The sequence below is a fragment of the Eptatretus burgeri genome, chromosome 4 (genome assembly GCF_056783735.1).
Source record: "Eptatretus burgeri isolate ZD-2024b chromosome 4, Ebu_testis_v1, whole genome shotgun sequence".
Classification (NCBI taxonomy): domain Eukaryota; kingdom Metazoa; phylum Chordata; class Myxini; order Myxiniformes; family Myxinidae; genus Eptatretus; species Eptatretus burgeri.
The window spans coordinates 119,235,798-119,249,246 of NC_140964.1; the positions used below are offsets into that span (position 1 = coordinate 119,235,798).

General features: G+C 39.4%; 1 protein-coding gene across 2 annotated transcripts in view; it reads left to right on the forward strand.

The window, feature by feature from the left end:
* The window catches only part of LOC147028976 (uncharacterized), a 163,636-nt gene that overhangs the window by 94,591 nt on the left and 55,596 nt on the right, over nucleotides 1-13,449 (forward strand). For both annotated transcript variants that reach the window (XR_015057788.1, XM_085879871.1), the window contains exons 8-9: nucleotides 7,584-7,822; nucleotides 11,708-11,932. Coding sequence is in view for 1 of the 2 variants with exons in the window: in XM_085879871.1 (XP_085735997.1) it covers nucleotides 7,584-7,822; nucleotides 11,708-11,932 (464 nt within the window). In the remaining variant the exon portion in view is untranslated. The remainder of the gene's footprint in view (nucleotides 1-7,583; nucleotides 7,823-11,707; nucleotides 11,933-13,449) is intronic.

The window sequence follows — 13,449 nt, forward strand, 5'->3', positions numbered from 1 at the left end:
GTGTGTGTGTGTGTGTGTGTGTGTGTGTGTGTGTGTGTGTGTGTGTGTGTGTGTGTGTGTGTGTGTGTGTGTGTGTGTGTGTGTGTGTGTGTGTGTGTGTGTGTGTGTGTGTGTGTGTGTGTGTACAGTGTGTATGAATGAGAATTGAAAATGGCTTGGCTGATCTTCACCAGATTTTTCATGCATGTTGGGGATACCTGTGAGCTCACCATGGCACAATTACAATTACTGCTTGTGCTCCCACTATCCTTCTTCCCCGTGTGCTCCTGGGCCTACTGTTATGACCTGCTTATAGTAACCTGCTTGTTATCATGTCCTATTTGTCAAAACATACGAGAGGTTTCCGTAAGAGAGATTTGATTGCTCTGCTAGATCAGGATATGAATCTGTGAGTGGAGCTCCAACACCCTGAGAAAATCCACAGAGTGGCTGAGTGTACAGCAAGGTTAACCACACTGCGTACTCCCAGTCAAGTGTGGAAAGATGGTGTAAAAGTGATGCAAATATACCAACTCTGGAACAACATTGGCAAGATGGTGTAAAAGCAACTTTGATATTCGAACGTGAGTCCAACATTAGCAATATGGCGTATGTGATGTAAAAGTGATGTTGATTGTCAACGTTGGTCCAAAGTTGGCAATATGGTTTAAAAGCAATGTGATTTGTGCCAACGTCGACCCAACATTGGCAGTATGGTGTTAAAGCGAAGACGACATGTGCTCACCACAAACATGATCTTAGCTTTACATCTCATGGGACTATGTCAGGTAACCTAATCCGCGAGGTCCTAACTCCTGGAGTTACATTTCCTGGGACCTTGTTAAACAAGTCATGAGAAGGGCCATACAGGGTTATCTGGAAATTTGTTTTGTACCGGATGAGTAGATTAAGGATGGGGTCAGGTGATGCACCTGGGTGAGATGAGGTAAGGACATGGGAAGTGGATCAGAGGCACCTCCAGAAGACCAGGAAATTTTTTAGAAGCCCATTACTTGCAGTCAGTCTAAGCAATGGATTACAAAATAGTGTCCTGACTTCTTGAGAAGATTACCTCCGCCGACGAATGTGAAGGATGTTATGTTTACACTCCTCCTCTGTCTGTTTGTTACTTGCAAAATCGAAGATTTTTCAAGTATATTGGCCAGTCGATTTTGTTATTCTGTCTGTCTGTCTGTCCGTTTGTCTGTCTGTCTGTCTGTCTGTTGTGTAGTCGATCCAGTCGGAAATAAAAAAATTCTAAATTTTTTTTTTCGAAAATATTTTTTTTGAACTACCCTTATTATCAGTATTTCCGTCGATATGTTTGTTGGGTCGTCGATCGAGTCGAAAAAAAAAAATTCAAAAAAATTAAAATTTGAAATTTGTTCTACCCTTATTATCAGTGCAAGCTGAAGTACCCGGTAATACCCGGGAAATTTGCCCTATTTTCCTCACGCTAGTTAGACTGAGGCATTAGTTGTATGGAGAAAATTAGGAAGGCTTCTTTTATTCCTCAGATTTATGGAAGGAAGGCTTTATGCTGCCGTAATCCTCAAAGAGGTCAGAGTTGAAAGCGGCCTTGAGGCCACTTAATGTTTCTCGCAGCAGTGGCATCTGTCCTCGATGTCCTGCCAAAACCCGGACCTAGAAAGCTGGAACGTGAGTTTTGTGCTTCTCCCGCCCATCGGTGTGACACTCTATTTGCAGTTAGGCGTCTCTTTCTCTCTTTCTCTCTTTCTCTCTTTCTCTCTTTCTCTCTTTCTCTCTTTCTCTCTTTCTCTCTTTCTCTCTTTCTTTCTTTCTTTCTTCCCCCCCCCCCCCCAGCTGACTCCGCTTGCCTGGCTCTTTCATGAGCAGATATATCAGCAGTTAGCTGTTGCCTTGCACGTGCAGTTCGAGAATTCAAATAACAGGAGGAGAATGTGTATGTTTAAAAAGTCAACGAATACGAACATTTTGTATTTCAAAAAACCCTAGCATTTTTAACCATGAAGCCTTTTGTTACGATTAATATGCCGGCGCACTATTCGAAAGCCATTTTTTTTTTAATGGGAAATATATATATATATATATATATATATATGTATATATATATATATATATATATATATATATATATATATATATATATATATATATATATATATATATATTCATTTTTATGGAAAGCCACTTAGCGCATCCTGGAGCTGAATGTTAGGTCTATATATGTGTAAAGTTTCATCAAGATCTGTTCACTGGTCTAGGAGCTTATTGGTTACAAACAAACAGACAGACAAACAGACAGAAGGACTGCCATTTATATAGTAGAAGATTTCCGTCGATATGTTTGTCTGTCTGTCTGTCTGTCCCTCTGTTCAGTCCAGTGCCCCATTAATACAATGGCAATTTCGATGAAACTTGCTTGGTAGGTTCATACCATGACCTCGTTGTGTGCAAATGAGAACCGTTGCTATGGACACCACTGTTGCCGAGCAACGGGACTTTGAAATTTTTGAAAAATCATTAAAAATTTATTTTTTCGAAAATCAAAAATCGGGCCATGAGCGACTGTGGGCAGTACGTTCAGCCATATTGTCAAATATTTCCAGCCGGATCCTATGAAAACTGTCAGAGAAGATAGACTTTGAATGAACCCTGGTCAAAAACAATAAAAAACGAAGTTCGTTTTCTCTCAGAGACTATGAGTCAGATATACATGAAACTGGTATGGTAGGTTCATGGTATGTCCTAGTTATGTGTGAGAAAGAACCGTTGCTATGGACCCCTCCGTTGCCTAGCAACGGCCGAAAAACCTCTAAATGTGGGCGTATTTTAACGAAAAAACAATCTGCAGCATTAACCCTTGAAGCTAGAATCATGAATTTTCTTGTGCTTAATCCTCAGGGCATTCCCCATCGAACGGGCCCATCACGTCAGGTTATATTGGGTCGGCGACTACCCATGTCCGCCTACCGGCTTGTCTGTCTGTGTGTCTGTCTGTCTGTCCCTCTGTTTGGTTCAGTGCTCTGTTAATACAATGGCGATTTTGATGAAACTTGGTTGGTAGGTTCATACCATGACCTAGTTGTGTACAAATGAAAACTGTTGCTATGGACACCACCGTTGCCTATCAACGGGACTTTGAAATTTTTGAAAAATCATAAAAAAATTATTTTTTCAAAAATCGGGTCACGAGCTACTGTGGGCAGTACATTCAGCCATATTGTCAAAAATTTCCAGCCGGATCCTATGAAAACTGTCGGAGAAGATAGACTTTGAATGAACCCTGGTCGAAAACAATAAAACAACGAAGTTCGTTATATCTCAGAGACAATGAGTCAGCTATACATGAAACTGATATGGTAGGTTCATGGTATGTCCTAGTTATGTGTGAGAAAGAACCGTTGCTATAGACCCCTCCGTTGCCTTGCAACGGCCGAAAAACCTCTAAATGTGGGGGTATTTTAACGAAAAAACAATCTGCAGCATTAACCCTTGAAGCTAGAATCATAAATTTTATTGTACTTAATCCTCAGGTCATTCCCCATCGAATGGGCCCATCGCGTCAGGTTCAAATGGGTAGTCGACTACCCATGTCCGCCTACCGGCTTGTCTGTCTGTTTGTCTGCTTGTTTGTCACCGATAGGTCACAATTTTAAACCAATCTTCACAAAACTTCACCACATGGATCAGTTTGTCATAAGGAAGAAGCATATTGTTTTTGAGGTCAACATATATCAAAAGGTCAACATAGGCCAAAGGTCAACAACTTAGGTGAGATTTCTAAATTCCTCAGTTTTCATTTGATTGACTTGAAATTTGAAGAGGATTTATATTTCAGGTCAATTTATTCAACTAGCCAATTATTTTTGACATCAACATAGACCAAAAGGTCAACCTAGACCGCATTTCTTCAATTGTCAATTTTCATCCATTTCATTTGATATCTGAAGAGGAGTTGCATATTTGGTCATTGAATTTGACCACCCATTATTTTTAGGTCAAATTTGTTTTATGGATTTTGCAAGTATCATGATCTGCATGAGGTCGTCTTCTTGTTAATTGCAAAATGGAAGATTTTTCAATTGTATTGGTCAGTCGATTTTGTTATTCTGTCTGTTTGTCTGTCTGTCTGTTTTTTGCCTTCAGGTCACAATTCTAAACCGATCATCATGAAACTTTACCAACTCGTAGAGGTAGTCTCAACTGAGAAGCCTATTGATTTTGAGGTCATAGGTCATCTCAAGGTCAAATTTTTGAAATAGTCATTTTTCATCCGATTGACTTGAAATTTGAACAAAATTTTGCATATTGCATCACTGAAAATGGGAAACCTACTATTTTTGAGTCAAAACGTCAATTCAAGGTCAAACTTCTAAAATCATAAATTGCAGAGTGCATTGCTGAATTTGGAAACCAACTATTTTGAGGTCAAAAGGTCAAAGGTCAACTCAAGGTCAAACTTCTAAAATCATCAATTTCAATCTGAAAAATAATGAATTTTCATCCGATTGATCTGAGTTTTTCATTAAGATTGTCAATTTTTATCTTGATGAAATGGACAATTTGATGTATCCATGGCAACCTTTGGAGAGGGGGGTGGATTCTTCATGCTATCTAGTATCGTAAGTATCGTGCTCTGCATGACGTCTTTTTCTTGTTTGCTTGTTTGTCTGTTTGTCTGTCTATCTGTGTGCAGAATATCTCAAAAAGTAGTAGATGGATCTGGATGAAATTTTGTGGACAGGTTCAGTGTGTGACAAGGATGAACTGAATAGATTTTGGTGAAGATCTGGATGCAGATCCGACTACTATAATTTTTAAGTGATTCTTCCAAAGATAGGGCCAAAAATGACATAAAGCATGATATCTCAAACAATTGTGATTCGGACGAAACTTGCTGGTCACATTAGGTATGAGACAATGAAGAATTGATCCAATTTTGGTGAAGATCTGAATCCGGATTCGGATCCAATAATTTTTAAGTGATTCTTCACCATTGTGAGATCAGGCAAAACAAATACATCGCACGATATTTCAAAAAGTTGCAGACAGATTCGGATGAAACTTGGTGGACAAGATGGGAGTGTGAAAGTGTTTCTTCACCATTGAGCGAAGGGGCCAAAAACGAAATATGGCATGATATTTCCAAATGTATTAGGCCCGATATGTTCTCGTGGATCAGGCATTACGTGGCAGAGGTATGCGCTCCACAGAGTGCCCTTCTAGTTTATTGTGTGTTATTTTCTGAAGAAAGTTTCAAATGAGGCTAAAATTAAAGACAACATTGTGATGTTGTGGTGGACATAGGAGCAAGCTTGTGCTATCATCCTGAGCTTTCTGATCCTCACTAAGGATGTCGTTGGATGGAATTAAATTTATGCATTAAAGGGCCATAGCCTTAAACCGGCTTCATGAACGAACAACATGATCACTCTTGGGTCTTGGGCATTCCAGAGTATGATGTGAAGTTTTGGGTGGGAGAGATTTGCAACATTGTATTTCTGATGGCAAGTGTTTGATTGGTCTGCAGAGAGTTATGATTGTTTATTGGCCTTGATTCCTAATTGAAAAACAATTCCCTGATGACCTGGAGAGAGGGCACCTTTCAATCAAGTCAGGGATGCTGCAATTTGTTGAGCATAGGAGATGAATAGCTGAAGCTGTGAAGCCTGGTAGTGGTCACAGTTCACCCAGATTTCTGAAGTTTTGGTCATGGTACAATGGGCAGTCAGGACTCAGGTGGGTGGACCTATGGTCTTGAGCTGATAAACCTGAGGTCGTGCAATGTTTGTTGTTGGGTTACAACTATGTGAACATTTATGCAAATATCAGAAGTAGCAGTCCAGTTGTTGAATGTATGTACAGAACCATGGTCCCTGATTGGTAGTGTCGAGGTAGCCAGTCGTACACCAATCTGGAAAACAAAGGAGGTAAAGACGGATGATATTTTTATAGAGCCAGAATAGAAGAAGGCATACACCGGATATAAGGATTTGGCGACATTGATCGACCTGGAAAAGTGCAGCAGTATTTGATTTGATGTAAAAACAGATTGCCAGAAATGTATGTGGTATCTGTTCTTCAACTGAGGATGTCGGGTATTTGAGCCTTGGGCCTTGTCACACATCAATTTAACTCTGGTGAGAGCAAGCAGTTCAACAACAAGACCACAGCAGTTCCTTTTGCAAAAAGGAATAAGGCCAAGCAGGAAGAACAGATTGTTGAAAAGGAGATGTAATTTAATCTTCCACAAGTCATTGGATGGCACCTGTTGCGTTTGTGAATAAGAATGATGAGACATCTCAGTTCTGTGTGGTTTTGCTCATCGGCCTAAAAAGTGGCAAATGTCTGGTGGAAATGGATGAAAGGAAAGAAGAACTTTTTTTATTTGGGAGGGATTGTGCCAGTTGACAGTGATGCCATTATGATTAGCTAATGTCCCTGCAACTCTTGAACAGGTAATGGATCACATCTTGCTTGGCACTCTTTTCGCATAATTATGGTAGGCCTTGGCATAAATGTTTTGTCAACCTCCAGGAGATTTTAATTCATGCAAAAACACTTGGGCAGAATGTTGAATATGAAAATCAAACTTGTAATAGAGTTGCCATTGCCTAAAAAACAATTTCAGGTTGATATGAGATTTTCTAGGATTGTATTCATTTTTGAAGAGTTGCAATGGCATGTTATACCGGGAATGGATGGAGCCTTCCTTTGTATTGATACAGTTTGTCAGAGAGGTTAAAAACAAAATTAATGGAGCAATATTGTATGCTCTATAGACAATAGGACATTTGTGTAGGTCCAACACTCTTTCCAAATAAAGATAGGATGATTTATTCCATTAATTCTGGCCGAGTTTTCCACAATTGATGAAGGTTATATTAGGTCTGCATGGCCAAGAAATGGCTAGTTTGAGGAGGGATGGTTCCATTGCAAGTGTACAATGTCGAGATCCTTTTGAATGGGTAGCAGTGGACAGATTAGGAGCCTTGCCATGCACCTGCCAAGGAAAGTAATATAGATTTTTGGTGATGTTGTTTTGTATGCAGCCTGTGGCTGCTGGTGTGTCATTTTCTGGGAGCATGGCTGTGACGTTGGTGCAATGCCTTCTATTACCCGTACACTGGAACTCATTTCACCGACCTCAGAAAGATGACAGGCAGAGTCAACCACACCTGGTGTTAATTCAATGGGTGAGAGGCTCATACTCCATACCCTCGGCTCTTAAGCCAGCCACCTAACCATTAAGCCAACACCAGGCATGCAATTTTTAGTGATAAAATTATTTCATAAAATGGCCCATGACCGATCTTTTATCCAACCAGGAAGCAAAGCTTGTAGATATGCTTTGCGATACTCAAGGTTTGCTTTCAATTTATTCAAACCCAAGATTTTGTCCCACAATTGTGGCTGCTAGAACAAAATATTTTACAGTCAATATTATTATGAAAAGCAAACTATGTGGGTATCATAGTTCTTTGCAAGATCCAACTGTTTCACATTTTGGAATTACCACGTCCAACACCTTCACAATGCATATCTTTGCATTTTTGCAAATCTGAAAATGCTTCGTCTACATTTTTCTGTTTTGAAGAGTGCTCAACAACCCCCTACAGGTTTTTCGGCTACCTGGAAGTGTAGTTCAAGAAGACGTGGTGTTTCCAGACAAAGCAGAGGTACAGAAGCAAGGTTGAGATCCTCTTTCGTCCGGGATGAGTGCGAGAACGACAGTACAAGTGACTTGGAAGATAAGTCACTCACGTGGCCCATGAGGTACAGCAATGGCGTGGATGAAGCCTGTTATACTGACTCGTCTTCTACTTCATCACAATCTCAATGTGCATCCAGTCAAGAAGTAAGATTCACAACCTCAAGCCATTAACATCAAATGTTTGTTTGTTATTGCATTTCAACTCGAATATTCCTCTTGAAACGAAATTGCTGTTTCCATGGCAACTATTGCATATTTGTATTTCACAAGTATTGTGCTGGGCATCACATCTTTCTTGTTTCCTGCAAAAATCGAAGATTTTTCAAGTATATTGGTTGGTTGCGTGCATTATTCTGTTTGTCTGTTTATCTGTTTTTTTATTTTTATCACCTACAGGTCACAATTTTAAACCAGTCTTCAGGAAACTTCACCACATGGTAGAGTTTGTCATAAGCAAGAAGCCTATTGTTTTTGAGGTCAAAGGGTCAAAAGGTCAACATAGGCCAAAGGTCAACAAATTTGTCAAATTTCTAAAATCTTCAATTTCCATCTGATTGACGAGAAATTTGAACAGGATTTTCATATGAGCTTACTGAATTCAACCACCAATTATTTTTGAAGTCAACATTGGCCAAAAGGTCAACATACGCCAAAGGTCAACAACTTAGTTGGAATTCCTAAAATCCTCCATTTTCATCCGATTGACTTGAAATTTGAAGAGGATTTGCACATTTGGTCATTGAATTCAACTTTAAATTATTTGAGGTCAACATCGACCAAAATGTCAACATCAGCCAAATTTCGATAATTCTCAATTTTCATCCAATTGACTTGAAATTTGAAGAGTATTTATATTTCAGGTCACTGAATTCAACAAGCCAATTATTTTTGATGTCATCATGGACCAAAAGGTCAAGATAGGCCATATTTCTAAAATTGTCAATTTTCATCTGAAAAACTTGGGATTTCAAGAGGATTTGTGTATTTTGTCATTGAATTCAACCACCAATTATTTTTGAGGTCAAATTTGTTTTATGGATTTTGCAAGTGTCGTGCTATGCATGATGTCTTTCTTGTTTGTTTGTTTGCTTGTTCCTTTCACATTTACAAACTCCTGGGCCGATGTCCCAGAAATTTATTGCACCTTATTATTTTCACATACAGAAAATTAACATTACAATAAAAAAAGCTTTCAATTCTTAATCAAATTTATGTAAGAACATGAAATAATGGTGTTTTCAGTGAGTGAGCATCATACTTTATGCAACGTACAGCCACCCCTAATCTCACATTGGCTCAGGCAGTAGCGTCACTACCTATGCCAAGAGAACAGCAAGGCTTGGATTGCACATAAGGTTTCTAAAGTCGATGCTCCTCTGGGGTCTAACCAATTGTATTTAAATATTAATGCTCCCTATGCAGAATGAAAATTAATATACAAAGGATGTTCAGTCTCCGTGGGACTACTCCGAGTTTAACGAGTGGTCACATGATCCTGTACGACAATAAACAAGGAAATGAGGAAGCAATTTGGCATATCATTTCTGTGTTGCATTCCTCAGTTAACAGTTGTTGCAGGTGTAAAACGTCCAATAATGGGCTCAGAGATTTTATTTCTGGATATTTCTCCCCCTCTCCCCCCCTCTCCTGCCCTCACCCCCTCTCCCCCCCCCCCCCACACTCATCTCACCCAAGTGTCTCTGTCTTTCCACTTTGTCCATCCATTTATGACTGTTTATGACTTGATCTTAGCTAACAGCAATCCCGTTGATGCTTCACTCAAGTGTAAATAACCTGATCTTGTTCAGGTGTCTTAACAATAGCACAATTTACAATGAACAAACTGGACAGATAGTCCAAAGTGACATTACAGTTCTATGTAATCTTATATCTAAAACCAAGTTTGCTTATTTGCTTGCTTGATATTTGCTTGCTCTGCCCTTCTCATAAACAACACGTGAATACATCTTATAAGTATCTAGTGCAATGCGAGTACGTCTGTTAAGTACGGAGTATAACGTCATTATAGCTGTGAATGCGCTCTTGCCCCATATACATGGCACAGACTTACGGTATATAGCTATGAGTATGTCTATTAAGTTCTAGCTCGTTGACAAATATCTCCATTTACATATTTACACTCACTTGATATAGCACACAATATTAATGTTTTTGATGTACTTAATTATCTCATACTTTGCATGTTTCTTCTACAGCCAAAAACAACCATCTCAAAAAACCATGTTCTTTCCACATCAGAGCAAATATGTTTCTTTGATTTTTGCCAGAAGAAATGAAACAAATGAGATTAATTGCATCTTTAAATCCACAGTTCTCCCATTAAAACAAAAAAAAAAGATTCGTTTTCTTTGCTTTCGTTATGGTAACGCTAAATCGACTCAAAAATCTCGAAAATGTTCCAATAGAATTAAAATTATCACTGATGTAAGATGCAATGCTTGCGTTCAGCAAATAATTAGAACTCCACTTCAAATTCACATTCCATATCCACCCGTAGGATAGGTAAACAGCTCGTTCTTGATTAAAAATGGAAATGCTCATCACAGGATCACACTATTAAGCACAAATGTTGTAAAAACCTGCGGTATTCTGCTGACAGTATGCTTCCAACAATAACTATTCAACCACCCCAAAGGAGAATGGAGGTGTTGATTTTGTTCCTTTATGTATGCGATGCAAGTACTCCACCAACTGAGATAATCTTATTAGCAATAAGCACAGTTCGTTTTCATTTAAACTCCAAAAACTACCTTTGGTAAAAAAAAAAAAATGTTGATTTGTGATAAAACACTCTAAATTGCAGCGGCTTTCACTTTATTATAACAGAAATGTTTTGTGATTGTACATACATTGAACCTTGTTTATTTATGCTGTTCAGAAATAACTGGCAGGATGGCCTAGAAGTACATGTCTTTCTTACACACGCCTCAAAGCTGTCTTTCCTGGGTTTGAATCCCGACTCAGCTATAAAATATCATGCTGGTGTTTCACAGGCAGGGTGATATCAATGTGTGTGCCGTCCCTCGGATGGAGGTTAAACTGGGCGTCCTGTCTCCTGGCATTAGTTGGTGGACGTTAAAGATCCCTTGCTGTCCTTCGTGAAGAGTGTGTGAGCTATCGCTGGCACCATGAACAAATTACTAATTCCTGCCCTGACTTCCTGAGTCAGAGTGGTGACTTGACCAGCATTGTAGCTTAGTATCTGCTTCAGCAGCACCAATGCTTTGCATAAGGCATGGCACGTGATGATGATGATATGAATGGGAGCATTTCAGATTTTGAGAACTATTTTCAAACATTGAGAATGAATTATCTTGAGGAAATTTTAAAAGGGTTTTACTGCATCACTGAAGAGCAATTGATGAAGGTCACATTACCATAGATCTAATTACTGGTGCTGCATCAACTTTTTATGCCTGTAATATTGGGGACGTTTTGTTTATGATTAAACTAGTGATTGCTTGATGAACTGCACGACATTGGTCATCATTTTCACAACTTGTGGAGTAAAATACCTCTCTCTCTCTCTCTCTCTCTCTCTCTCTCTCTCTCTCTCTCTCTCTCTCTCTCTCTCTCTCTCTCTCTCTTTGTCTCTCTCTCTCTGTCCCTCTGACTCTCTATCTTTCTCTCTGTCTCTCTGTCTTTCTCTCTGTCTCTCTCTGTCTTTCTCTCTGTCTCTCTCTCTCTGTCTCTCTCTCTCTGTCTCTCTCTCTCTCTCTCTCTCTCTCTCTCTCTCTCTCTCTCTCTCTCTCTCTCTCTCTCTCTCTCTCTCTCTCTCTCTCTGTCTCTCTGTCTCTGTCTCTCTGTCTCTCTGTCTCTCTCTGTCTCTCTCTGTCTCTCTCTGTCTCTCTCTCTCTCTCTCTCTCTCTCTCTCTCTCTCTCTCTCTCTCTCTCTCTCTCTCTCTCTCTCTGTCTCTGTCTCTGTCTCTGTCTCTCTCTGTCTCTCTCTCTCTCTCTCTCTCTCTCTCTCTCTCTCTCTCCCCCCCTCCCTCCTGGAAACCACAACAGTCCTCAACATGGAGCATGGGTGAAAACTCGAGCAGGAAAGGTCCAATGACAGATGACCAGTTGGAGGCAGAATTACGAACGGTCATCAAGTGGCTGGGCGAGAGAGAATCCAGTACTGAAGAAATACCTACAACCCAATCCTTACCCGAAAATTTTTTTGCGGCAGAAGATTCAGATTCTTCTCATGATGAAGACTTAGAAATGATCCAGGCAGAGCTGCAAAAGGTACCAAGTTTTTATGCATGAGCAAGCTTGATATTTTTAACAACTGAACACCCCTAATGTAGAGTACATTTTGCTGTGTTCCAGTAACTTTTTATGGACATAAGAAAGATATTTATATGAGAGTTTCCATCAATAATTAGACTAAAACTTCAGACTACAAATTAGACATTTTGAGCATGGACTTTAGAAGAAACCACAAAACTAGACAATTTGAGTCCACTACAAGATGAAGGCCTCCCTTACCTCATGCTGAGGGATGTATGGCAAACTCACCAAGCTTTCCATGTGTAGGGTTAGCAAGCGTGAGTAGCCATAGGAATGAAACTCACACAAGTCAATGAGGGGCAGAAACAAGTCTTTAACCATGAGTTAACGAAAGTGCCAGCTCCTCACAGTAGATGACAAAGCAAAAGTTAAAAAAATAACTATTTTAATGAACAAAAAGAAAGAGAGAATGAGATACATTTTTCACAAATTCTCAAACTCATCCAACTACAAATGCTTTAACAAATACAATCAATGACTTGAAAAACAAACAAATTATAAATAACACTGCGAGAAGAAAAGACAATATTTTTAAGTGGTGTGGTCGCTTCAATATTTGGTATGTCCTTTTGTCCGTCAAAATTTTTGTTTTTTAAGCAGTACAGATCGACACAAGCAGGAGCTCAAGCTGCCTCGCATCAGGAGAAAGAAATGCCAAACTACACCGCTTCCTTCGGACATGGGTGCAAATTTTATTTATTTATTTGCTTGTTTCCTAAATTGAAAAAACAAAGAGGATAAAAGGTCGAAAAGTGCAAACAAATTTCAACAAAATTAAAAATACATACAAAACATTTTTGCACACTCATATATTTACATGAAAAAAAAACACCAGAATATTCAGTGAAATAAGCAAATGTAAACGAGTCGATTGAATCGTGAAAACATGAATGAAAAAGTAAGGCAAACGTAGGTGAATGGAGTAGTAACGTTTTCACTGCAGTGTACGGCAGAGTGATTGTGGAGAAACAGCAAAAATATCCAAGTTAAGGGTGAGAAGTCACATCGAACAAATGATCCTTTTTATCCCTCAGCCCGAATTGGCCTGAAAAAGGGGTATTGTCGTCACAGGCGTTGTCCGGGCGTCCGTCCGTCCGGGCGTCTGTCAACTTTTGGTTTCCGTCGATTTCGAGGAGAACGCCTTGTCCGATTAAATGCATTTTTGCAGTGTGTATGTTGGAGTTGAGTAGAGGAAGGTTCCTTTTGAAAATGTGCGCGCTGCGATTTTCACTCGCCACCACGGTAGCTATCTTGAAGTCTGATTGATTTTCAATATGACGTCCAACGTGCTCTAACTGACTGCATCATCGTGATATCACTGCTTCCTTTTACAATGCATGGGCTGAGGGGTTACGCCCGCTTTTGTGAAGCTATTTTTGAAATGAGGATTCAAGCAAAATTAAAATTCAATTATAAATGAACAGGGAACAAAGATTACATGTATATGTGGGAAGAATTACATGCCCAGACCT